Raw genomic sequence first — 27066 nt, forward strand, 5'->3', positions numbered from 1 at the left:
GGGGGATATATTATGGTGGTCTGTGATAGTAGCGGGGGATATATTATGGTGGTCTGTGATGGTAGCGGGGGATATATTATGATGGTCTGTGATAGTATCGGTGGATATTTTATGGTGGTCTGTGATAGTAGCGGGGGATATATTATGGTGGTCTGTGATAGTAGCGGGGGATATTTTATGGTGGTCTGTGATAGTAGCGGGGGATATATTATGGTGGTCTGTGTATGTGATAGTAGCGGGGGATATATTATGGTGGTCTGTGATAGTAGCGGGGGATATATTATGGTGGTCTGTGATGGTAGCGGGGGATATTTTATGGTGGTCTGTGATAGTAGCGGGGGATATTTTATGGTGGTCTGTGATGGTAGCGGGGGATATATTATGGTGGTCTGTGATAGTAGCGGGGGATATATTATGGTGGTCTGTGATAGTAGCGGGGGATATATTATGGTGGTCTGTGATAGTAGCGGGGGATATATTATGATGGTCTGTGATGGTAGCGGGGGATATTTTATGGTGGTCTGTGATGGTAGCGGGGGATATTTTATGGTGGTCTGTGATGGTAGCGGGGGATATATTATGTTGGTCTGTGTATGTGATAGTAGCGGGGGATATATTATGGTGGTCTGTGATAGTAGCGGGGGATATATTATGGTGGTCTGCGATAGTAGCGGGGGATATATTATGGTGGTCTGCGATAGTAGCGGGGGATATATTATGGTGGTCTGTGATGGTAGCGGGGGATATATTATGGTGGTCTGTGATAGTAGCGGGGGATATATTATGGTGGTCTGTGATAGTAGCGGGGGATATATTATGGTGGTCTGTGTATGTGATAGTAGCGGGGATATATTATGGTGGTCTGTGATAGTAGCGGGGGATATATTATGGTGGTCTGTGATAGTAGCGGGGGATATATTATGGTGGTCTGTGATGGTAGCGGGGGATATTTTATGGTGGTCTGTGATAGTAGCGGGGGATATATTATGGTGGTCTGTGATAGTAGCGGGGATATATTATGGTGGTCTGTGATGGTAGCGGGGGATATATTATGGTGGTCTGTGATAGTAGCGGGGGATATATTATGGTGGTCTGCGATAGTAGCGGGGGATATATTATGGTGGTCTGCGATAGTAGCGGGGGATATATTATGGTGGTCTGTGATAGTAGCGGGGATATATTATGGTGGTCTGTGATAGTAGCGGGGGATATATTATGGTGGTCTGTGATAGTAGCGGGGGATATATTATGGTGGTCTGTGATAGTAGCGGGGGATATATTATGGTGGTCTGTGATAGTAGCGGGGATATATTATGGTGGTCTGTGATAGTAGCGGGGATATATTATGGTGGTCTGTGATGGTAGCGGGGGATATATTATGGTGGTCTGTGATAGTAGCGGGGGATATATTATGGTGGTCTGTGATGGTAGCGGGGGATATATTATGGTGGTCTGTGATAGTAGCGGGGGATATATTATGGTGGTCTGTGATAGTAGCGGGGGATATATTATGGTGGTCTGTGATAGTAGCGGGGGATATATTATGGTGGTCTGTGTATGTGATAGTAGCGGGGGATATATTATGGTGGTCTGTGATAGTAGCGGGGGATATATTATGGTGGTCTGTGTATGTGATAGTAGCGGGGGATATATTATGGTGGTCTGTGATAGTAGCGGGGGATATATTATGGTGGTCTGTGATAGTAGCGGGGGATATATTATGGTGGTCTGTGATAGTAGCGGGGGATATATTATGGTGGTCTGTGATAGTAGCGGGGGATATATTATGGTGGTCTGTGATAGTAGCGGGGATATATTATGATGGTCTGTGATAGTATCGGTGGATATTTTATGGTGGTCTGTGATAGTAGCGGGGGATATATTATGGTGGTCTGTGATAGTAGCGGGGGATATTTTATGGTGGTCTGTGATAGTAGCGGGGGATATATTATGGTGGTCTGTGTATGTGATAGTAGCGGGGGATATATTATGGTGGTCTGTGATAGTAGCGGGGGATATATTATGGTGGTCTGTGATGGTAGCGGGGGATATTTTATGGTGGTCTGTGATAGTAGCGGGGGATATTTTATGGTGGTCTGTGATGGTAGCGGGGGATATATTATGGTGGTCTGTGATAGTAGCGGGGGATATATTATGGTGGTCTGTGATAGTAGCGGGGGATATATTATGGTGGTCTGTGATAGTAGCGGGGGATATATTATGATGGTCTGTGATGGTAGCGGGGGATATTTTATGGTGGTCTGTGATGGTAGCGGGGGATATTTTATGGTGGTCTGTGATGGTAGCGGGGGATATATTATGTTGGTCTGTGTATGTGATAGTAGCGGGGGATATATTATGGTGGTCTGTGATAGTAGCGGGGGATATATTATGGTGGTCTGCGATAGTAGCGGGGGATATATTATGGTGGTCTGCGATAGTAGCGGGGGATATATTATGGTGGTCTGTGATAGTAGCGGGGATATATTATGGTGGTCTGTGATAGTAGCGGGGGATATATTATGGTGGTCTGTGATAGTAGCGGGGGATATATTATGGTGGTCTGTGATAGTAGCGGGGGATATATTATGGTGGTCTGTGATGGTAGCGGGGGATATTTTATGGTGGTCTGTGATAGTAGCGGGGGATATATTATGGTGGTCTGTGATAGTAGCGGGGATATATTATGGTGGTCTGTGATGGTAGCGGGGGATATATTATGGTGGTCTGTGATAGTAGCGGGGGATATATTATGGTGGTCTGCGATAGTAGCGGGGGATATATTATGGTGGTCTGCGATAGTAGCGGGGGATATATTATGGTGGTCTGTGATAGTAGCGGGGATATATTATGGTGGTCTGTGATAGTAGCGGGGGATATATTATGGTGGTCTGTGATAGTAGCGGGGGATATATTATGGTGGTCTGTGATAGTAGCGGGGATATATTATGGTGGTCTGTGATAGTAGCGGGGATATATTATGGTGGTCTGTGATGGTAGCGGGGGATATATTATGGTGGTCTGTGATAGTAGCGGGGGATATATTATGGTGGTCTGTGATGGTAGCGGGGGATATATTATGGTGGTCTGTGATAGTAGCAGGGGATATATTATGGTGGTCTGTGATAGTAGCGGGGGATATATTATGGTGGTCTGTGATAGTAGCGGGGGATATATTATGGTGGTCTGTGTATGTGATAGTAGCGGGGGATATATTATGGTGGTCTGTGATAGTAGCGGGGATATATTATGGTGGTCTGTGATAGTAGCGGGGGATATATTATGGTGGTCTGTGTATGTGATAGTAGCGGGGGATATATTATGGTGGTCTGTGTATGTGATAGTAGCGGGGATATATTATGGTGGTCTGTGATAGTATCGGGGGATATTTTATGGTGGTCTGTGATGGTAGCGGGGGATATATTATGGTGGTCTGTGATAGTAGCGGGGGATATATTATGGTGGTCTGTGTATGTGATAGTAGCGGGGGGATATATTATGGTGGTCTGTGGTAGTAGCGGGGGATATATTATGGTGGTCTGTGAGGTAGCGGGGGATATATTATGGTGGTCTGTGTATGTGATAGTAGCGGGGGATATATTATGGTGGTCTGTGATAGTAGCGGGGATATATTATGGTGGTCTGTGATAGTAGCGGGGGATATATTATGGTGGTCTGTGATAGTAGCGGGGATATTTTATGGTGGTCTGTGATAGTAGCGGGGGATATATTATGGTGGTCTTTGATGGTAGCGGGGGATATATTATGGTGGTCTGTGATAGTAGCGGGGGATATATTATGGTGGTCTGTGATAGTAGCGGGGATATATTATGGTGGTCTGTGATAGTAGCGGGGGATATTTTATGGTGGTCTGTGATAGTAGCGGGGGATATATTATGGTGGTCTGTGTATGTGATAGTAGCGGGGGATATATTATGGTGGTCTGTGATAGTAGCGGGGGATATATTATGGAGGTCTGTGATAGTAGCGGGGGATATATTATGGTGGTCTGTGTATGTGATAGTAGCGGGGATATATTATGGTGGTCTGTGATAGTAGCGGGGGATATATTATGGTGGTCTGTGATAGTAGCGGGGATATTTTATGGTGGTCTGTGATAGTAGCGGGGGATATATTATGGTGGTCTGTGTATGTGATAGTAGCGGGGGATATATTATGGTGGTCTGTGATAGTAGCGGGGGATATATTATGGTTGTCTGTGATGGTAGCGGGGGATATATTATGGTTGTCTGTGATGGTAGCGGGGGATATATTATGGTGGTCTGTGATAGTAGCGGGGGATATATTAGGGTGGTCTGTGTATGTGATAGTAGCGGGGGATATATTATGGTGGTCTGTGATAGTAGCGGGGGATATATTATGGTGGTCTGTGATAGTAGCGGGGGATATATTATGGTGGTCTGTGATAGTAGCGGGGATATATTATGGTGGTCTGTGATAGTAGCGGGGATATATTATGGTGGTCTGTGATAGTAGCGGGGATATATTATGGTGGTCTGTGATAGTAGCGGGGGATATATTATGGTGGTCTGTGATAGTAGCGGGGGATATATTATGGTGGTCTGTGATAGTAGCGGGGGATATATTATGGTGGTCTGTGATAGTAGCGGGGGATATATTATGGTGGTCTGTGATAGTAGCGGGGGATATATTATGGTGGTCTGTGATAGTAGCGGGGGATATATTATGGTGGTCTGTGTATGTGATAGTAGCGGGGGATATATTATGGTGGTCTGTGATAGTAGCGGGGGATATATTATGGTGGTCTGTGATAGTAGCGGGGGATATATTATGGTGGTCTGTGATAGTAGCGGGGATATATTATGGTGGTCTGTGATAGTAGTGGGGGATATATTATGGTGGTCTGTGTATGTGATAGTAGCGGGGGATATATTATGGTGGTCTGTGATAGTAGCGGGGGATATATTATGGTGGTCTGTGTATGTGATAGTAGCGGGGGATATATTATGGTGGTCTGTGTATGTGATAGTAGCGGGGGATATATTATGGTGGTCTGTGATAGTAGCGGGGGATATATTATGGTGGTCTGTGATAGTAGCGGGGGATATTTTATGGTGGTCTGTGATAGTAGCGGGGGATATATTATGGTGGTCTGCGATAGTAGCGGGGGATATATTATGGTGGTCTGTGATAGTAGCGGGGATATATTATGGTGGTCTGTGATAGTAGCGGGGGATATATTATGGTGGTCTGTGATAGTAGCGGGGGATATATTATGGTGGTCTGTGATAGTAGCGGGGGATATATTATGGTGGTCTGTGATAGTAGCGGGGGATATATTATGGGGGTCTGTGATAGTAGCGGGGGATATATTATGGTGGTCTGTGATAGTAGCGGGGGATATATTATGGTGGTCTGTGATAGTAGCGGGGGATATATTATGGTGGTCTGTGATAGTAGCGGGGGATATATTATGGTGGTCTGTGATAGTAGAGGGGGATATATTATGGTGGTCTGTGATAGTAGCGGGGGATATATTATGGTGGTCTGTGATAGTAGAGGGGATATATTATGGTGGTCTGTGATAGTAGAGGGGGATATATTATGGTGGTCTGTGATAGTAGCGGGGGATATATTATGGTGGTCTGTGATAGTAGAGGGGATATATTATGGTGGTCTGTGATAGTAGCGGGGGATATATTATGGTGGTCTGTGATAGTAGCGGGGGATATATTATGGTGGTCTGTGATAGTAGAGGGGATATATTATGGTGGTCTGTGATAGTAGCGGGGGATATATTATGGTGGTCTGTGTATGTGATAGTAGCGGGGGATATATTATGGTGGTCTGTGATAGTAGCGGGGGATATATTATGGTGGTCTGTGTATGTGATAGTAGCGGGGGATATATTATGGTGGTCTGTGTATGTGATAGTAGCGGGGGATATATTATGGTGGTCTGTGTATGTGATAGTAGCGGGGGATATATTATGGTGGTCTGTGTATGTGATAGTAGCGGGGGATATATTATGTTGGTCTGTGTATGTGATGGTAGCGGGGGATATATTATGGTGGTCTGTGATAGTAGCGGGGGATATATTATGGTGGTCTGTGATAGTAGCGGGGGATATATTATGGTGGTCTGTGATAGTAGCGGGGGATATATTATGGTGGTCTGTGATAGTAGCGGGGGATATATTATGGTGGTCTGTGATAGTAGCGGGGGATATATTATGGTGGTCTGTGACAGTAGCGGGGGATATATTATGGTGGTCTGTGATAGTAGCGGGGGATATATTATGGTGGTCTGTGATAGTAGCGGGGGATATATTATGGTGGTCTGTGATAGTAGAGGGGATATATTATGGTGGTCTGTGATAGTAGCGGGGGATATATTATGGTGGTCTGTGTATGTGATAGTAGCGGGGGATATATTATGGTGGTCTGTGATAGTAGCGGGGGATATATTATGGTGGTCTGTGATAGTAGCGGGGATATATTATGGTGGTCTGTGATAGTAGCGGGGGATATATTATGGTGGTCTGTGATAGTAGCGGGGGATATATTATGGTGGTCTGTGATAGTAGCGGGGGATATATTATGGTGGTCTGTGATAGTAGCGGGGGATATATTATGGTGGTCTGTGATAGTAGCGGGGATATATTATGGTGGTCTGTGATAGTAGCGGGGGATATATTATGGTGGTCTGTGATAGTAGCGGGGATATATTATGGTGGTCTGTGATAGTAGCGGGGGATATATTATGGTGGTCTGTGTATGTGATAGTAGCGGGGGATATATTATGGTGGTCTGTGATAGTAGCGGGGGATATATTATGGTGGTCTGTGATAGTAGCGGGGGATATATTATGGTGGTCTGTGATAGTAGCGGGGATATATTATGGTGGTCTGTGATAGTAGCGGGGGATATATTATGGTGGTCTGTGATAGTAGCGGGGATATATTATGGTGGTCTGTGATAGTAGCGGGGGATATATTATGGTGGTCTGTGTATGTGATAGTAGCGGGGGATATATTATGGTGGTCTGTGATAGTAGCGGGGGATATATTATGGTGGTCTGTGATAGTAGCGGGGGATATATTATGGTGGTGTGTGATAGTAGCGGGGATATATTATGGTGGTCTGTGATAGTAGCGGGGGATATATTATGGTGGTCTGTGATAGTAGCGGGGGATATATTATGGTGGTGTGTGATAGTAGCGGGGATATATTATGGTGGTCTGTGATAGTAGCGGGGGATATATTATGGTGGTCTGTGATAGTAGCGGGGGATATTTTATGGTGGTCTGTGATAGTAGCGGGGGATATATTATGGTGGTCTGTGATAGTAGCGGGGGATATATTATGGTGGTCTGTGATAGTAGCGGGGGATATTTTATGGTGGTCTGTGATAGTAGCGGGGATATATTATGGTGGTCTGTGATAGTAGCGGGGGATATATTATGGTGGTCTGTGATAGTAGCGGGGGATATTTTATGGTGGTCTGTGATAGTAGCGGGGGATATATTATGGTGGTCTGTGTATGTGATAGCAGCGGGGGATATATTATGGTGGTCTGTGATAGTAGCGGGGGATATATTATGGTGGTCTGTGATAGTAGCGGGGGATATATTATGGTGGTCTGTGATGGTAGCGGGGGGATATATTATGGTGGTCTGTGTATGTGATAGTAGCGGGGGATATATTATGGTGGTCTGTGTATGTGATAGTAGCGGGGGATATATTATGGTGGTCTGTGATAGTAGCGGGGGATATATTATGGTGGTCTGTGATAGTAGCGGGGGATATATTATGGTGGTCTGTGATAGTAGCGGGGGGATATATTATGGTGGTCTGTGATAGTAGCGGGGGATATATTATGGTGGTCTGTGATAGTAGCGGGGGATATATTATGGTGGTCTGTGATAGTAGCGGGGGATATTTTATGGTGGTCTGTGATAGTAGCGGGGGATATATTATGGTGGTCAGTGATAGTAGCGGGGGATATATTATGGTGGTCAGTGATAGTAGCGGGGGATATATTATGGTGGTCTGTGATAGTAGCGGGGATATATTATGGTGGTCTGTGATAGTAGCGGGGGATATATTATGGTGGTCTGTGATAGTAGCGGGGGATATATTATGGTGGTCTGTGATCGTAGCGGGGATATATTATGGTGGTCTGTGATAGTAGCGGGGGATATATTATGGTGGTCTGTGATAGTAGCGGGGGATATTTTATGGTGGTCAGTGATAGTAGCGGGGGATATATTATGGTGGTCTGCGATAGTAGCGGGGGATATATTATGGTGGTCTGTGATAGTAGCGGGGGATATATTATGGTGGTCTGTGATAGTAGCGGGGGATATATTATGGTGGTCTGTGATAGTAGCGGGGGATATATTATGGTGGTCTGTGATAGTAGCGGGGGATATATTATGGTGGTCTGTGATAGTAGCGGGGGATATATTATGGTGGTCTGTGATAGTAGCGGGGGATATATTATGGTGGTCTGTGGTAGTAGCGGGGGATATATTATGGTGGTCTGTGATAGTAGCGGGGGATATATTATGGTGTCTGTGATAGTAGCGGGGGATATATTATGGTGGTCTGTGTATGTGATAGTAGCGGGGGATATATTATGGTGGTCTGTGATAGTAGCGGGGGATATATTATGGTGGTCTGTGATGGTAGCGGGGGATATATTATGATGGTCTGATAGTAGCGGGGGATATATTATGGTGGTCTGTGATAGTAGCGGGGATATATTATGGTGGTCTGTGATAGTAGCGGGGGATATATTATGGTGGTCTGTGTATGTGATAGTAGCGGGGATATATTATGGTGGTCTGTGATAGTAGCGGGGGATATATTATGGTGGTCTGTGGTAGTAGCGGGGGATATATTATGGTGGTCTGTGATAGTAGCGGGGGATATATTATGGTGGTCTGTGATAGTAGCGGGGGATATATTATGGTGGTCTGTGATAGTAGCGGGGATATATTATGGTGGTCTGTGATAGTAGCGGGGATATATTATGGTGGTCTGTGATGGTAGCGGGGGATATATTATGGTGGTATGTGATAGTAGCGGGGGATATATTATGGTGGTCTGTGATAGTAGCGGGGGATATATTATGGTGGTCTGTGTATGTGATAGTAGCGGGGGATATATTATGGTGGTCTGTGATAGTAGCGGGGGATATATTATGGTGGTCTGTGATAGTAGCGGGGATATATTATGGTGGTCTGTGATAGTAGCGGGGGATATATTATGGTGGTCTGTGATAGTAGCGGGGGATATATTATGGTGGTCTGTGATAGTAGCGGGGGATATATTATGGTGGTCTGTGTATGTGATAGTAGCGGGGGATATATTATGGTGGTCTGTGATAGTAGCGGGGGATATATTATGGTGGTCTGTGATGGTAGCGGGGGATATATTATGGTGGTCTGTGATAGTAGCGGGGGATATATTATGGTGGTCTGTGATAGTAGCGGGGGATATATTATGGTGGTCTGTGATGGTAGCGGGGGATATATTATGGTGGTCTGTGATAGTAGCGGGGGATATATTATGGTGGTCTGTGATAGTAGCGGGGGATATATTATGGTGGTCTGTGTATGTGATAGTAGCGGGGGATATATTATGGTGGTCTGTGATAGTAGCGGGGGATATATTATGGTGGTCTGTGATAGTAGCGGGGGATATATTATGGTGGTCTGTGATAGTAGCGGGGGATATATTATGGTGGTCTGTGATAGTAGCGGGGGATATTTTATGGTGGTCTGTGATAGTAGCGGGGATATTTTATGGTGGTCTGTGATGGTAGCGGGGGATATATTATGGTGGTCTGTGATAGTAGCGGGGGATATATTATGGTGGTCTGTGTATGTGATAGTAGCGGGGATATATTATGGTGGTCTGTGATAGTAGCGGGGGATATTTTATGGTGGTCTGTGATAGTAGCGGGGATATTTTATGGTGGTCTGTGATAGTAGCGGGGGATATTTTATGGTGGTCTGTGATGGTAGCGGGGGATATATTATGGTGGTCTGTGATAGTAGCGGGGGATATATTATGGTGGTCTGTGATAGTAGCGGGGGATATTTTATGGTGGTCTGTGATGGTAGCGGGGGATATATTATGGTGGTGTGTGATAGTAGCGGGGGATATATTATGGTGGTCTGTGATAGTAGCGGGGATATATTATGGTGGTCTGTGATGGTAGCGGGGGATATATTATGGTGGTCTGTGTATGTGATAGTAGCGGGGGATATTTTATGGTGGTCTGTGATAGTAGCGGGGGATATATTATGGTGGTCTGTGATAGTAGCGGGGGATATATTATGGTGGTCTGTGATAGTAGCGGGGGATATATTATGGTGGTCTGTGATGGTAGCGGGGGATATATTATGGTGGTCTGTGATAGTAGCGGGGGATATATTATGGTGGTCTGTGTATGTGATAGTAGCGGGGGATATATTATGGTGGTCTGTGATAGTAGCGGGGGATATATTATGGTGGTCTGTGATGGTAGCGGGGGATATATTATGGTGGTCTGTGATAGTAGCGGGGGATATATTATGGTGGTCTGTGATAGTAGCGGGGGATATATTATGGTGGTCTGTGATAGTAGCGGGGGATATATTATGGTGGTCTGTGGTAGTAGCGGGGGATATATTATGGTGGTCTGTGATGGTAGCGGGGGATATATTATGGTGGTCTGTGTATGTGATAGTAGCGGGGGATATTTTATGGTGGTCTGTGATAGTAGCGGGGGATATATTATGGTGGTCTGTGATAGTAGCAGGGGATATATTATGGTGGTCTGTGATAGTAGCGGGGGATATATTATGGTGGTCTGTGATGGTAGCGGGGGATATATTATGGTGGTCTGTGTATGTGATAGTAGCGGGGGATATATTATGGTGGTCTGTGGTAGTAGCGGGGGATATATTATGGTGGTCTGATAGTAGCGGGGATATATTATGGTGGTCTGTGATAGTAGCGGGGATATATTATGGTGGTCTGTGATAGTAGCGGGGGATATTTTATGGTGGTCTGTGATAGTAGCGGGGATATTTTATGGTGGTCTGTGATAGTAGCGGGGATATTTTATGGTGGTCTGTGATGGTAGCGGGGGATATATTATGGTGGTCTGTGATAGTAGCGGGGGATATATTATGGTGGTCTGTGTATGTGATAGTAGCGGGGATATTTTATGGTGGTCTGTGATAGTAGCGGGGGATATATTATGGTGGTCTGTGATAGTAGCGGGGGATATTTTATGGTGGTCTGTGATAGTAGCGGGGGATATTTTATGGTGGTCTGTGATAGTAGCGGGGGATATATTATGGTGGTCTGTGTATGTGATAGTAGCGGGGATATATTATGGTGGTCTGTGATAGTAGCGGGGGATATTTTATGGTGGTCTGTGATAGTAGCGGGGGATATTTTATGGTGGTCTGTGATAGTAGCGGGGGATATTTTATGGTGGTCTGTGTATGTGATAGTAGCGGGGATATATTATGGTGGTCTGTGATAGTAGCGGGGGATATATTATGGTGGTCTGTGATAGTAGCGGGGGGATATATTATGGTGGTCTGTGATAGTAGCGGGGATATATTATGGTGGTCTGTGATAGTAGCGGGGGATATATTATGGTGGTCTGTGATAGTAGCGGGGGATATATTATGGTGGTCTGTGATAGTAGCGGGGGATATATTATGGTGGTCTGTGATAGTAGCGGGGGATATATTATGGTGGTCTGTGATAGTAGCGGGGGATATATTATGGTGGTCTGTGTATGTGATAGTAGCGGGGATATATTATGGTGGTCTGTGATAGTAGCGGGGGATATTTTATGGTGGTCTGCATCGGTGTAGCAGGTTTTGTGGTAACACTTTATTTTGGGCTCCTGGTTTTTCTGAAAGTTTTTGGACCTTATATATCTACTTTTCTGTGACTGATAATCTGGAGTTTCTGATAATCCGACACTTACCCGTTGCCATGGACGCTGGATTAAGGGAATTTTACGGTTTATATTCTGCCCTAGATTTCCGATAAATCCATGAATAGCAGCTCCATAGGCAGGAGATCCTCCCGCACCCCACGTGTAATCCCTGTACACCCCGGGAGATCCCGTCGATCTCTTACCTTCTGAGTCTTCATCCTTGCTGCTCATCTCATCATCATCCTCATCATCTTCATCATCCTGTAAATAGACACAATAACAATAATTTAATCCACAGACACCCGGGGGGGGGGGGGGGGGGGGGCACAAATATATAAACGATCAAAAGGCCGCAGCGCAGGACGGGCTCTGCTACATCAGAGGGGAGACCTTCCAGACATCTCACCTTATCGGACGCAGACTCCTCAGAAGCCTCCTCGCCCTCGCTGTCCAGGGGGAAGGGGATTCTGCGTTTGTGCTTCGGCCTCTCCGTCTCACGTTGCGGGGCCTTCGCTCCAGATCGCAGTTCTGAGGGCGTCTCTTTCTCTCGTTCTAGAAGGAGAAGTACAAGGGGTTCATCCCGGGACCAAACAAGATCCACTCCTCAAGTGCGGGGTGAGAGGGGTCCCTGCAGTCCCGGATATTTACCATCCTCCTCCTCCTCGGCTGTAGTGGATGGTCGAGGCCTCTTCTGTTCACTGTCCTCACTCTCCGAGGGCTGCTTCCGCTTTACCTGGGGGGGGGGGGGGGGGAATAAAGAGTAAGAACATGACGCAGGTTACGGAAGAACCGCGACGTCCAAAGTCAAACTCCTTCAGCCGCACCGACCTCCATAAACAGCAACCACAGACCTGCCAGGCGGTGAGGGGCATCAGACAACCCGAACAGGACGACTATTAGGCCATAAGGATGTAATGGAAGGGATTTCCCCACACAGAACCCCCCCTACACCCCACAAGGGGGACACCGAAAAAGAGCAGCAGTCCCTCTGGAGGAGCCGGCAGGTCCGCTATGGGTCTCCGTCTGGAGGCTTCCTACACCTAGAACAGCGGAGGGGGTCCCGGCAGCAAACACTCCCCCACTCCGACCATCAGCTCATTGTAGGGGCCTCTCCAAATTGAATAACCCCTTATAACAAGTTAGAGGGAGACCCCCCCCCCCTAATGTCTTGTCAAGCCGGACAGACATCAGAATCTCACGACAGACACTTCTGCCTCTCACCTTGAAGGACGGGAGTCGCAGAGCCTCCCGGAGACCAGAACCAAATCCAAAGCCTTCCGCACCTCCGCTCTTGGCCCAGTCCACCAGTGAGAGGAGTCCAGGCTCCTTGGGACGGGTCTTCTCCTTGTCTTCTTCCCGGGGGGCTGGTTTGGGTGCATTCTGGAACGGCTGCAGAAAGATAAAGGATCAGTGACGTGTATCAGGGCGTTGGACCGGCCCGCTGCACCGCCCCCTCCCCATCAGCGCACCGCCCCCTCCCCATCAGCGCACCGCCCTCCATCAGCGCACCGCCCCCTCCCCATCAGCGCACCGCCCCCTCCCCATCAGCGCACCGCCCCCTCCCCATCAGCGCACCGCCCTCCATCAGCGCACCGCCCTCCATCAGCGCACCGCCCTCCATGACCGCTTACCTTGGCCTTCTCTTCCTTCCGTTCCCACCACTCGTCGAAGGTTTGGAAGGCCACGTTCTCCACCATCTTCCTGTTCAGGTCTCTCTGCATCGTGCTCTTCATCTCCTGGATCAGAGCGGACAGAACACTCATGACAGTGGCGGCATGCGGGTCAACTTCTTGGACCCAGCCCATAGGCCGGGGGTCCTGACCCGGCGTTCTGTTTGTCCTGGTGGTGAGGTCCCGCAGTGGTAACAAGGGTTGGGGTTCTTGGGACGGGAAGTGGGAATAGGCCCCACCAAACAACGGTTCGGTCATGAGCGGTAAAGGGGGCGGCTGTCGATGTCTGTGGGCCAACAGATGGGGCAGTAAGGGTGGGGGGTAAGGATCGTCGAACGGCTGCCCTTTACCCTGTCTGCTCTGCTGGAGGCGACTGAGCATCTGCGTCTGCATCTGGAAAGACATGGACGTCCCCCCCCACTGATTGCCCAGCCTGTTCACCAGCTCCATGGAGTTCACAAAGTCATAGATATGGGGGGCGGACGACGTTGAAGAGGATGAAGGGTCAAGTGGGGGAGGGGTGGCTGGGCGCGCCCCGAGTTCTCCAATTCGGCCTCTGGCAGCGGTGGAGGCCATGAGTGGATAGGCATTGGGAGGTTGATGGTGCGGGTGTGGCGGCATTGATAGAAGTGTTGGGGGGATAGTCTGAGAGGGGTAAGTGCCCCCAGGACCTGCAAGGTGGGGCACCAGAGGGTAAGGGGGACCGGGAGCTCCAGGCATCTCAATGGCAATTTCTTCATCAGAGATTTCCATGTCCTCTCCAGACGACAGCTGAGGAGACAGAGAAGGAAAAGATTAGTGGAGGCGACCCCCGAGAACCAGCTATGTAAGCGGCGCAACACCAGGGGGCGACGAAGAGACCTAACCAGACAGACACCCCCGAGAACCATCTATGTAAGCAGCGCCTATCCACCGACACCAGGGGGCGACGAAGAGACCTAACCAGACAGACACCCCCGACCTCCGAGAACCATCTATGTAAGCAGCGCCTATCCACCGACACCAGGGGGCGACGAAGAGACCTAACCAGACAGACACCCCCGACCTCCGAGAACCATCTATGTAAGCGGCGCAACACCAGGGGGCGACGAAGAGACCTAACCAGACAGACACCCCCGACCTCCGAGAACCATCTATGTAAGCGGCGCAACACCAGGGGGCGACGAAGAGACCTAACCAGACAGACACCCCCGACCTCCGAGAACCATCTATGTAAGCGGCGCAACACCAGGGGGCGACGAAGAGACCTAGCCAGACAGACAACCACGACCTCCGAGAACCATCTACGTAAGCGGCGCCTATCCACCAACACCAGGGGGCGACGGAGAGACGTAACCAGACAGACACCCCCGTCAAAGGTCAGTTTGTGGGTCTGGTCTCCAATGGAATAGTGACTGCAGCTCTGGATGTGACTGGAGTAGAAGACATGATGTAACGCAGAGTCTTTGTCAGCAGCCTGCTCTGTATTCGGATATATCGGATGATTATTTACTGAAAATAGTCCATGAGCAGAGGGGGACGTCTATCTCTCTAGAGGGGCCACTTACGAGCCCTGGGGGCCACCACCGGCCGTGCTCTAGGACTACATCCCACTCTCTCATTCAGCTGGAGGGCGCGGGTCATAGACGCTGTGGAGCGCTCGTCTCCCGGGAATGACGGGGCTGCAGAGTTTTGTGTTTTTGCCGGGGGGGGGTTTCAGTCCAGTCCACGACGGCTCTTCAGAAGATCCTCAGATTATTAGTAAAGATCCTTTACAAGTTCAGTCGACAGATAATGCGGAACACGTTTGCTTTACTGATCCAGTCACATCATGTACTCCAGTCACATCCAGAGCTGCATTCACAAGTCAATGTTCTTCTTGGGCCTTCCAAAATGTTTCGGGTGGCCGCCCCGGTTTGCTCCGCCCACTTTTACACTACAGGGGGATGTGCCGCAGTCATGTAGTCGGGAGGACAGGAGCTCTTCGCTGGGCGGTCAGACATTAATGTCCCATCAGTGCCTGGTAGAGTTCGCTGAGAGATGCAGCTTTCCCAGAATCCTGAATGACAAATTTCTCCACCCCCAGCTCCCCGATCCCTGCACTACTTGGCTCATTACCATTCAGGAGTCTGAGAAAGCTGGGTGAGAAGTCCTGAGGGAGCTGTAACAGCGGCCATATTGGGTGTCACCCAGCTTTACCAGGAACAGATAGAACAACTCGCGTCCTGTGCCCTCCCATGATTGTGATTTCTAAATATTCTTCAGAGAATCCGCGGCCGCAGCTCAGAGAAAAATCATCAAGTTACAGACGTTTATTTTCCTGCAGGGACCAGGGCGGCGGCGGCGGCGGAGCGAACGTCACGTCTGTGATCGGATCCAATACAGGGAAGAGCCGTCCTAACGTTTCCAGGGTCCTCAGTCTCCATCTTGACATGCAGGCAGCCCCCCCTCCCCCCCTATACACAGGGTGAGGGGACTGTAGTGTATATTCTGCCCCGTGACACCCCTCCCTATTACTATACACAGGGTGAGGGGACTGTAGTGTATTCTCTGCCCCCTGTCCCTCGCCACATCTCTAGTTACCCTCCAATCTCTACTGTGTCCCCTCCTTCCGGATAGGACATTGCTGGCTGCTGATAGGTGGAGAGGCTTCTATAGGTCGGTTGAGCCCCGCATTGCACTGTGGGAGATGTAGTAAACTACTGTACAGTGCCCGTTATACGCACTACATCGCCAGCAATGCCTCGCAGCAGAGCACGCTCTCTACAAACACTGAACTAGCTGAAAGACGTGCCCTAACCGGGAACCAGGTGACCGGTGTCTGCAGCTCCGGATGTGACTGGAGTATAAGACCTGATGTACAGTTGGGTAAACGCCGCACCGTGCGTGGCGCAGATATAAACATGGCGACTTTCTACGAGACACGACACATTTCTGGCAGGAATATTTAATGGACACATTGGTAGGGATCACATCTGCAGGAACGCGGCTGCCGCTCCCTATGAAGCCGCGACAGAATACCGGGAATGTCCAGCAGTCACCGGTCTTAAAGGGACGCTACCGTTATTCCCCGGCAGTTCCCAGAAAACTTCTCAAAAATAAGAAACAGAAATCTGCAGGAAGCGAGGAACAGAAAACGTCCGTCCTGCGGGCGCCGGCCCCGCTCCAGCACAGCGGGGGTCTCCGGTTAGTATGTGCGGTCCCGGAAGCTGTCGCTGTACGTTAGAGGGCGACGGTTGCGAGAGCGCGGGAGACCGGGGCGACACTTCAGTGAGACAGTAAAAGAAGCAGGCGGTTATTCCAGCAATGGCGGCGAGGAAACACGGAAGAGGCACAACGGAAAAAACTTATACTGTACAGGGGCCGAGGTAAATAAATGTGATCGCCCAGCGGTCTCTGGCTGCAGCCCGCAGTGTAAAGAATGGAGGGGTTTTTCCTCCCCTCTTATGTATATACAGTTTCTTCTCTCACACAGACATCGTATAAATATAGAAAATAAGAGTAACAGAAAGACCCCCCCCCATTACATATGTACTAACGTCCCATATCTACCAGAATGAAGACCTCCATTCTTTACACTGCAGGCTGCTTTCAGAGGACTGGACAACAGTGCCCAATAGAATGGCATGTGTCATATAAGCAGGCGTCGGGCCGCGTGCAGGATTTGAGTGGCTTTTTTTTTTGCCACAATTTTGCGCAAAATCCCAACAGAAAAAGAAAACCGTGAAAATTCCCCCAAACTGTAAACCTCCCCAGTAATTCCTGCGCTTCAGTGCACGGCTCCCGAGGACATCAGATCTTACACTCCAGTCCATACAAGGGAATCAGAGGTCAATATAGAATCTCAACTTGTAAAGAGGGCGCAATGCATAAACGTAAAAAACATGGCGGCTTTCTTCCATAGACAGCGCCACACCTGCCCGTAGGTTGCGTCTGGTATTGCATCTCGGCTCTATTAAAGTGAACAGGGCTGAGCTGCAATACTGCAAACGACCTGTGGACCGGGGTGGCGCTGTTATGGAAGAAAGCCGCCATGTTATACTAATCCTACACAACCTTTCTAAGGCTCTATTCACACATCAGCCGGCCTCACCTTCCTATACAGAGTTATACTAGATTTATGTCAACACATGCCCACCGCGCCTATGCCAAGAGGATCCTGTTCTGCCCATGTTCCCGGTGAACGGGGCCTTAAGAATACGTTGGTTGCACGTGCCGAACCTACTCAAATAACGAGATGGGTAACCAAACAACAGAGGAGATGCGGCTGAACCGGACGGCAATCTAATGTGTATGAGGTCCAATCAGTCACTGACAGAGGGGTCCGGAGGAGAGGGGGGGGGGGGGGGGGACGGGACACAGAGGGGCCCGGAGGAGGAGGGAGGACACAGAGGGGCCCGGAGGAGGAGGGAGGACACAGAGGGGCCCGGAGGAGGAGGGAGGACACAGAGGGGCCCGGAGGAGGAGGGAGGACACAGAGGGGCCCGGAGGAGGAGGGAGGACACAGAGGGGCCCGGAGGAGGAGGGAGGACACAGAGGGGCCCGGAGGAGGAGGGAGGACACAGAGGGGCCCGGAGGAGGAGGGAGGACACAGAGGGGCCCGGAGGACGAGGGAGGACACAGAGGGGCCCGGAGGACGAGGGAGGACACAGAGGGGCCCGGAGGACGAGGGAGGACACAGAGGGGCCCGGAGGACGAGGGAGGACACAGAGGGGCCCGGAGGACGAGGGAGGACACAGAGGGGCCCGGAGGACGAGGGAGGACACAGAGGGGCCCGGAGGAGGAGGGACGGACACAGAGGGGCCCGGAGGAGGAGGGAGGACACAGAGGGGCCCAGAGGGGCCCGTTAATAAATTGACCGGCGGCGCAGAATTCAAATCCATGTCAATTTATGCTGCGATTTTCCCCTTTGAACGCAACGGGGAAACAAAACCTGCCAGAGAAAGCCGAGTGTTGCGACTTTTGCGGCGCATTCAGAGATCACACCGCAAAAAACAACATCATCATCACGCTTTTTCAGACCTCCCTCCTGAAGTCCGGCCTCCTGGGATGACATTGTATCAAATGTGACCGCAGCAGCCAATCACAGGCCAACAAACGGTTTATTCCACTGCGGAAATTCTGTCCGAAAAACCGCACTGCGATGTACGGAATGTGCTGCGGGCTCCAGGCTGAATACGCTGCGGGGTTTTTATGCAACGTATCCGACCCGCGGGAACCCGGCCTTTAGAGTCTGAGCAGCTCCCCTCACCCCCCTGTAACCAGCAGCAGTGCCCACCCACACCGCTACTGCTCCTTTATGTGCTGCCCACTCGTGGCACAGGTAACGCTGCCCACTCAGTCTGTGGCACCATCCGGCCAGTGAAGTGTTAAACAATAGTCCTGCATAGTCCCACATATGTTATTACCCCGTGATCGGTGTTGTGGGATCCCTGCTTTATACTGCAGTACAATCTGCTACGGGGGACACAAATACGGAGACTAGTTCCAGCATCTCTGACCACACGAGGACGGGTCACTGGTAAGATTTGCTGCGTGCTGTAGTAATCCATGTGGGCGGTTGTGCGGCCATCCACTGACTATACAAAACTGTCTCCTAGATCACCCGGCTGCTGCCCGCCTCGGGGGAGCCGCGTCACGAACAGGAAATATCAACGGCGCTGCCCGGTCACCACCACAAAGTAATTGTAATAATCCTAAATCCCTATAGAACGAAAAGTTCTGCGACTTTCTAATAGGCTTTCTCGATCAATTCATCACCATTTTGAAGATCTCTGCTTGCTGCCAGTGAATGGGAACATCCAGAGCATTCACAGACCAAACACTTCTCACAGCTGAGAGTTTGCTACAATTGTATCCAGTTGCGACAACCGCCTGAACTCCAGACTGATACAATGTAACAAACTATCAGGACAAGAGAAAGATTTATGCTGCTGTGTTTACCCCACAGAGGATGTTGTGACGAACACTCAGCTGTGTGAGCAGGACTTAGACAGTAGGGCTTTGCCGTTTCTTGATGTAAACAAGAAGGTTAGCATTCCCTAATAGCAAGCAGAGATCTTGAAAATAATAACAGAAAGTAAGGTGTGGGGATGGGGGTAAACCAGAAAACACTTACAATGGATCTACATAGATCGGGTAACCCAGCGTTACCCTGACTTCAAAAACGGGGCAGGGTCCCTTTAAATCGGCTTCCTGCCGGATCGATTGGCCGTGTCGGGTTTGTATAGAGTCTGAATCAATGTAACAAGACATCAGAAATGATAAGGGAGGTTTATGATCTTACCCGTTCTTGTCCATTTGCCGTTCTGCCAAGATCACCAAACCTCAGGATAGCCTCTGCCGACACATCCTCAAAGCTGGCGGGTGGGGGAGGGGTGTAAGGACCATGCGCGGGCGGTGGGACCTCTTCATGCGCCGCAGTCTCCTGCCCGGCACCCTCTGTAGTTCCCTCATCTTCTTCCTCTGTGTCAGAGGGAAGGAAGGAGAATTTGGAGCGCTGCTCCTTTAAGAGAGCCTCAATGCGGGAGTCCAGGCTGCTGCTGTGCTGAGTGAACGGCAGGCTCTCCGATATACCGTCTGGGAGCGGAGAACACGAGCGAGCCGGTGACGGGGGCGGTGAGGAGGCTGGAAGTGGGGGTGGCGGTGGTGGAGGCTCCCATACATCCGACGGTGGAGGGGGAGGGTGCGGTAGAGACGTTACGGGTGGGGATGGAGGAAGAGGCGGGTGGGTTATTCTGTAGTCCCGGTCTGGTTGAGGCTCATCAGGTGGAAGTGGCGGAGGGGTCGGCAGTGGTGGAGTCCCAGGAAAGCGGTGTAAGGGAGGCTCTTCCGGGACTGGCGGCTGCTTGCGGTGGCGTGAGTGGTAGGACTGTGGGGAGGATCGGTGCTGATGCCGGTGGTAACGTCTGTGGCTGCCGTCGTGCTGTGAAGAGGAGGAGGTCGATGAGGATGTAGCCGGAGAATAGTGGTGTCCAGACCGGCGAGAGTACGAATCGCCAGAACTGTTCTCGTGGCGCCGAGACTTGTATCCTGAGGAGTCCTGGGAGCTGGAATGGCTGGGGGTCCCCTGCCTGCGGAGCAACGAAGAGGATGACGGGAGCGGAACATAAAACAAACATCAGCTATACAGGGGGATCGGGCTGAGTAGTATACAGCTCCGTTATTAATACAGCGACACCGCAACATCACGACATTTGCATATTGGTGCCACCTTATATTATCAGGGAGCGGGCCGTACATATAATATACACCGGTATATACCCAGCGCTGCCAGGACACGGGAATATATAATATCAGGGAGCGGCCGTACATATAATATACACCGGTATATACCCAGCGCTGCCGGGACACGGGAATATATAATATCAGGGAGCGGCCGTACATATAATATACACCGGTATATACCCAGCGCTGCCGGGACACCGGAATATATAATATCAGGGAGCGGCCGTACATATAATATACACCGGTATATACCCAGCGCTGCCGGGACACGGGAATATATAATATCAGGGAGCGGCCGTACATATAATATACACCGGTATATACCCAGCGCTGCCGGGACACGGGAATATATAATATCAGGGAGCGGCCGTACATATAATATACACCGGTATATACCCAGCGCCGCCGGGACACGGGAATATATAATATCAGGGAGCGGCCGTACATATAATATACACCGGTATATACCCAGCGCCGCCAGGACACGGGAATATATAATATCAGGGAGCGGCCGTACATATAATATACACCGGTATATACCCAGCGCTGCCAGGACACCGGAATATATAATATCAGGGAGCGGCCGTACATATAATATACACCGGTATATACCCAGCGCTGCCAGGACACGGGAATATATAATATCAGGGAGCGGCCGTACATATAATATACACCGGTATATACCCAGCGCCGCCGGGACACGGGAATATATAATATCAGGGAGCGGCCGTACATATAATATACACCGGTATATACCCAGCGCCGCCGGGACACGGGAATATATAATATCAGGGAGCGGCCGTACATATAATATACACCGGTATATACCCAGCGCTGCCGGGACACGGGAATATATAATATCAGGGAGCGGCCGTACATATAATATACACCGGTATATACCCAGCGCTGCCGGGACACGGGAATATATAATATCAGGGAGCGGCCGTACATATAATATACACCGGTATATACTCAGCGCTGCCAGGACACGGGAATATATAATATCAGGGAGCGGCCGTACATATAATATACACCGGTATATACCCAGCGCTGCCAGGACACGGGAATATATAATATCAGGGAGCGGCCGTACATATAATATACACCGGTATATACCCAGCGCTGCCAGGACACGGGAATATATAATATCAGGGAGCGGCCGTACATATAATATACACCGGTATATACCCAGCGCTGCCAGGACACCGGAATATATAATATCAGGGAGCGGCCGTACATATAATATACACCGGTATATACCCAGCGCTGCCGGGACATGGGAATATATAATATCAGGGAGCGGCCGTACATATAATATACACCGGTATATACCCAGCGCTGCCAGGACACGGGAATATATAATATCAGGGAGCGGCCGTACATATAATATACACCGGTATATACCCAGCGCTGCCAGGACACCGGAATATATAATATCAGGGAGCGGCCGTACATATAATATACACCGGTATATACCCAGCGCTGCCGGGACATGGGAATATATAATATCAGGGAGCGGCCGTACATATAATATACACCGGTATATACCCAGCGCTGCCAGGACACGGGAATATATAATATCAGGGAGCGGCCGTACATATAATATACACCGGTATATACCCAGCGCTGCCAGGACACGGGAATATATAATATCAGGGAGCGGCCGTACATATAATATACACCGGTATATACCCAGCGCTGCCAGGACACGGGAATATATAATATCAGGGAGCGGCCGTACATATAATATACACCGGTATATACCCAGCGCTGCCAGGACACCGGAATATATAATATCAGGGAGCGGGCCGTACATATAATATACACCGGTATATACCCAGCGCTGCCGGGACACGGGAATATATAATATCAGGGAGCGGCCGTACATATAATATACACCGGTATATACCCAGCGCTGCCAGGACACGGGAATATATAATATCAGGGAGCGGCCGTACATATAATATACACCGGTATATACCCAGCGCTGCCAGGACACGGGAATATATAATATCAGGGAGCGGCCGTACATATAATATACACCGGTATATACCCAGCGCTGCCGGGACACGGGAATATATAATATCAGGGAGCGGCCGTACATATAATATACACCGGTATATACCCAGCGCTGCCAGGACACGGGAATATATAATATCAGGGAGCGGCCGTACATATAATATACACCGGTATATACCCAGCGCTGCCAGGACACCGGAATATATAATATCAGGGAGCGGCCGTACATATAATATACACCGGTATATACCCAGCGCTGCCGGGACACGGGAATATATAATATCAGGGAGCGGCCGTACATATAATATACACCGGTATATACCCAGCGCTGCCGGGACACGGGAATATATAATATCAGGGAGCGGCCGTACATATAATATACACCGGTATATACCCAGCGCTGCCGGGACACGGGAATATATAATATCAGGGAGCGGCCGTACATATAATATACACCGGTATATACCCAGCGCTGCCGGGACACGGGAATATATAATATCAGGGAGCGGCCGTACATATAATATACACCGGTATATACCCAGCGCTGCCGGGACACGGGAATATATAATATCAGGGAGCGGCCGTACATATAATATACACCGGTATATACCCAGCGCTGCCGGGACACGGGAATATATAATATCAGGGAGCGGCCGTACATATAATATACACCGGTATATACCCAGCGCTGCCGGGACACGGGAATATATAATATCAGGGAGCGGCCGTACATATAATATACACCGGTATATACCCAGCGCTGCCAGGACACGGGAATATATAATATCAGGGAGCGGCCGTACATATAATATACACCGGTATATACCCAGCGCTGCCGGGACACGGGAATATATAATATCAGGGAGCGGCCGTACATATAATATACACCGGTATATACCCAGCGCTGCCAGGACACGGGAATATATAATATCAGGGAGCGGCCGTACATATAATATACACCGGTATATACCCAGCGCTGCCGGGACACGGGAATATATAATATCAGGGAGCGGCCGTACATATAATATACACCGGTATATACCCAGCGCTGCCGGGACACGGGAATATATAATATCAGGGAGCGGCCGTACATATAATATACACCGGTATATACCCAGCGCTGCCGGGACACGGGAATATATAATATCAGGGAGCGGCCGTACATATAATATACACCGGTATATACCCAGCGCTGCCAGGACACGGGAATATATAATATCAGGGAGCGGCCGTACATATAATATACACCGGTATATACCCAGCGCTGCCAGGACACGGGAATATATAATATCAGGGAGCGGCCGTACATATAATATACACCGGTATATACCCAGCGCTGCCAGGACACGGGAATATATAATATCAGGGAGCGGCCGTACATATAATATACACCGGTATATACCCAGCGCTGCCAGGACACGGGAATATATAATATCAGGGAGCGGCCGTACATATAATATACACCGGTATATACCCAGCGCTGCCAGGACACCGGAATATATAATATCAGGGAGCGGGCCGTACATATAATATACACCGGTATATACCCAGCGCTGCCGGGACACGGGAATATATAATATCAGGGAGCGGCCGTACATATAATATACACCGGTATATACCCAGCGCTGCCAGGACACCGGAATATATAATATCAGGGAGCGGCCGTACATATAATATACACCGGTATATACCCAGCGCTGCCAGGACACGGGAATATATAATATCAGGGAGCGGCCGTACATATAATATACACCGGTATATACCCAGCGCTGCCGGGACACGGGAATATATAATATCAGGGAGCGGCCGTACATATAATATACACCGGTATATACCCAGCGCTGCCGGGACACCGGAATATATAATATCAGGGAGCGGGCCGTACATATAATATACACCGGTATATACCCAGCGCTGCCAGGACACCGGAATATATAATATCAGGGAGCGGCCGTACATATAATATACACCGGTATATACCCAGCGCTGCCAGGACACGGGAATATATAATATCAGGGAGCGGCCGTACATATAATATACACCGGTATATACCCAGCGCTGCCAGGACACCGGAATATATAATATCAGGGAGCGGCCGTACATATAATATACACCGGTATATACCCAGCGCTGCCGGGACACGGGAATATATAATATCAGGGAGCGGCCGTACATATAATATACACCGGTATATACCCAGCGCTGCCAGGACACCGGAATATATAATATCAGGGAGCGGCCGTACATATAATATACACCGGTATATACCCAGCGCTGCCGGGACACCGGAATATATAATATCAGGGAGCGGCCGTACATATAATATACACCGGTATATACCCAGCGCTGCCAGGACACGGGAATATATAATATCAGGGAGCGGCCGTACATATAATATACACCGGTATATACCCAGCGCTGCCGGGACACCGGAATATATAATATCAGGGAGCGGCCGTACATATAATATACACCGGTATATACCCAGCGCTGCCGGGACACGGGAATATATAATATCAGGGAGCGGCCGTACATATAATATACACATATCACACGCTGCCGCTCCCATTAGGGAATATATGAGAGAAATGGTCATGCAACATCTGGTTCGTTACCTGCTGGAATAGGCAGAGTCCTGAGAGAAGGGCGTCCCGGCCCTCGGAGTGTATGGGGTGCCCTGCGAGGAGGACAGGGACGGGGTGTACTGGCTATGGGTAGAGCCGAGGTCTTGAGAAGATGGGGTTCCATTCCCGGGCACAAAGGCAGCGTCACTGGAGGAGCGGCGGGGACCGTCCACCTGGGGACAGAAAAGAAGTGAATGGAAAGGGCCGACCTGGTCACCGGACAGACTCCACATTACACTCTCAATCCTCACCGGCTCCGGGGGCGGCCGCTCCTGCCCCCACCTGCTGGTTGTGGGAACTGTCTGAGGGTTGTACGAGCCATTCACAATTAGGTCGTAGTATTTCTGCCGCTGCTGACCTGTAATAACGACATGAATCCCTGGTGAGGGTCCGGTGTATAAAGGGACGCAGCCGAGAGGGTCCCCACTTCTGATACTGGTTTCCAGTATAAATCCATGTATAATGTGGAGGAGCCGGCCGTGTGTATATAGGGTTACGGGGAGGTCGGTCAGCTGTGTGTATAGTTATGGGGAGGTCGGTCAGCCGTGTGTATAGAGTTACGGGGAGGTCGGGGGATATCGGTCAGCTGTGTGTATAGGGTAACGGGGAGGTCGGTCAGCCGTGTGTATAGGGTTACGGTCAGCCGTGTGTATAGGGTTACGGTCAGCCGTGTGTAGAGGGTTACGGTCAGCCGTGTGTAGAGGGTTACGGTCAGCCGTGTGTAGAGGGTTACGGTCAGCCGTGTGTAGAGGGTTACGGTCAGCCGTGTGTAGAGGGTTACGGTCAGCCGTGTGTAGAGGGTTACGGTCAGCCGTGTGTAGAGGGTTACGGTCAGCCGTGTGTAGAGGGTTACGGTCAGCCGTGTGTAGAGGGTTACGGTCAGCCGTGTGTAGAGGGTTACGGTCAGCCGTGTGTAGAGGGTTACGGTCAGCCGTGTGTATAGGGTTACGGTCAGCCGTGTGTATAGGGTTACGGTCAGCCGTGTGTATAGGGTTACGGTCAGCCGTGTGTATAGGGTTACGGTCAGCCGTGTGTATAGGGTTACGGTCAGCCGTGTGTATAGGGTTACGGTCAGCCGTGTGTATAGGGTTACGGTCAGCCGTGTGTATAGGGTTACGGTCAGCCGTGTGTATAGGGTTACGGTCAGCCGTGTGTATAGGGTTACGGTCAGCCGTGTGTATAGGGTTACTCTATAGCATCCTAGGTGTATATCCGGCGTTAGAGATATGGAAGTCTTCGAGCTGCACGTGTTCGGAGATGAATGGGATGATGGAGAGGATGATGGGGACACCAGAGGGTCACAGGAGACGTCTGGACTCCGTGTTTCTTACCTCGTAGGTCGAGCTCTGCGTGGATGATGTTGCCCATTACAGACGTGTTGTGCAGGTGGGTGACCGTCTCCCTCGCTGCCCGAGAGCTGGTGAACAGGACCTTCGCCAGGCCCAGGTGCTTGCGGCTTTTTGGGTGCAGCAAGATGTCCACGTCTTCCACATCCCCAAATTTGCGGCACATGTCTTTCAGGAAAGGCTCCCGCACGTTGTCGTTCAGATGGGCAAAGGTGACCTCCTTCTGGGGAAGCTGCCCGACGTAAAACTCGTCAAACTGGCAGA

The 27066-nt window shown here is 49.8% G+C and overlaps 1 protein-coding gene across 1 annotated transcript in view; it reads right to left on the reverse strand.

The window, feature by feature from the left end:
- SETD1A (SET domain containing 1A, histone lysine methyltransferase) overlaps positions 1 to 27066 on the reverse strand; it is a 44812-nt gene that overhangs the window by 13066 nt on the left and 4680 nt on the right. The window contains exons 4-11 of the mRNA XM_075830920.1: positions 26788 to 27058; positions 25448 to 25814; positions 19873 to 20659; positions 13569 to 14378; positions 13159 to 13326; positions 12586 to 12670; positions 12344 to 12489; positions 12141 to 12198 (exon numbers count right to left, since the gene is read on the reverse strand). Coding sequence (XP_075687035.1) covers positions 12141 to 12198; positions 12344 to 12489; positions 12586 to 12670; positions 13159 to 13326; positions 13569 to 14378; positions 19873 to 20659; positions 25448 to 25814; positions 26788 to 27058 — 2692 coding nt within the window. The remainder of the gene's footprint in view (positions 1 to 12140; positions 12199 to 12343; positions 12490 to 12585; positions 12671 to 13158; positions 13327 to 13568; positions 14379 to 19872; positions 20660 to 25447; positions 25815 to 26787; positions 27059 to 27066) is intronic.

Source organism: Rhinoderma darwinii, chromosome 6 (genome assembly GCF_050947455.1).
Source record: "Rhinoderma darwinii isolate aRhiDar2 chromosome 6, aRhiDar2.hap1, whole genome shotgun sequence".
NCBI lineage: Eukaryota > Metazoa > Chordata > Amphibia > Anura > Rhinodermatidae > Rhinoderma > Rhinoderma darwinii.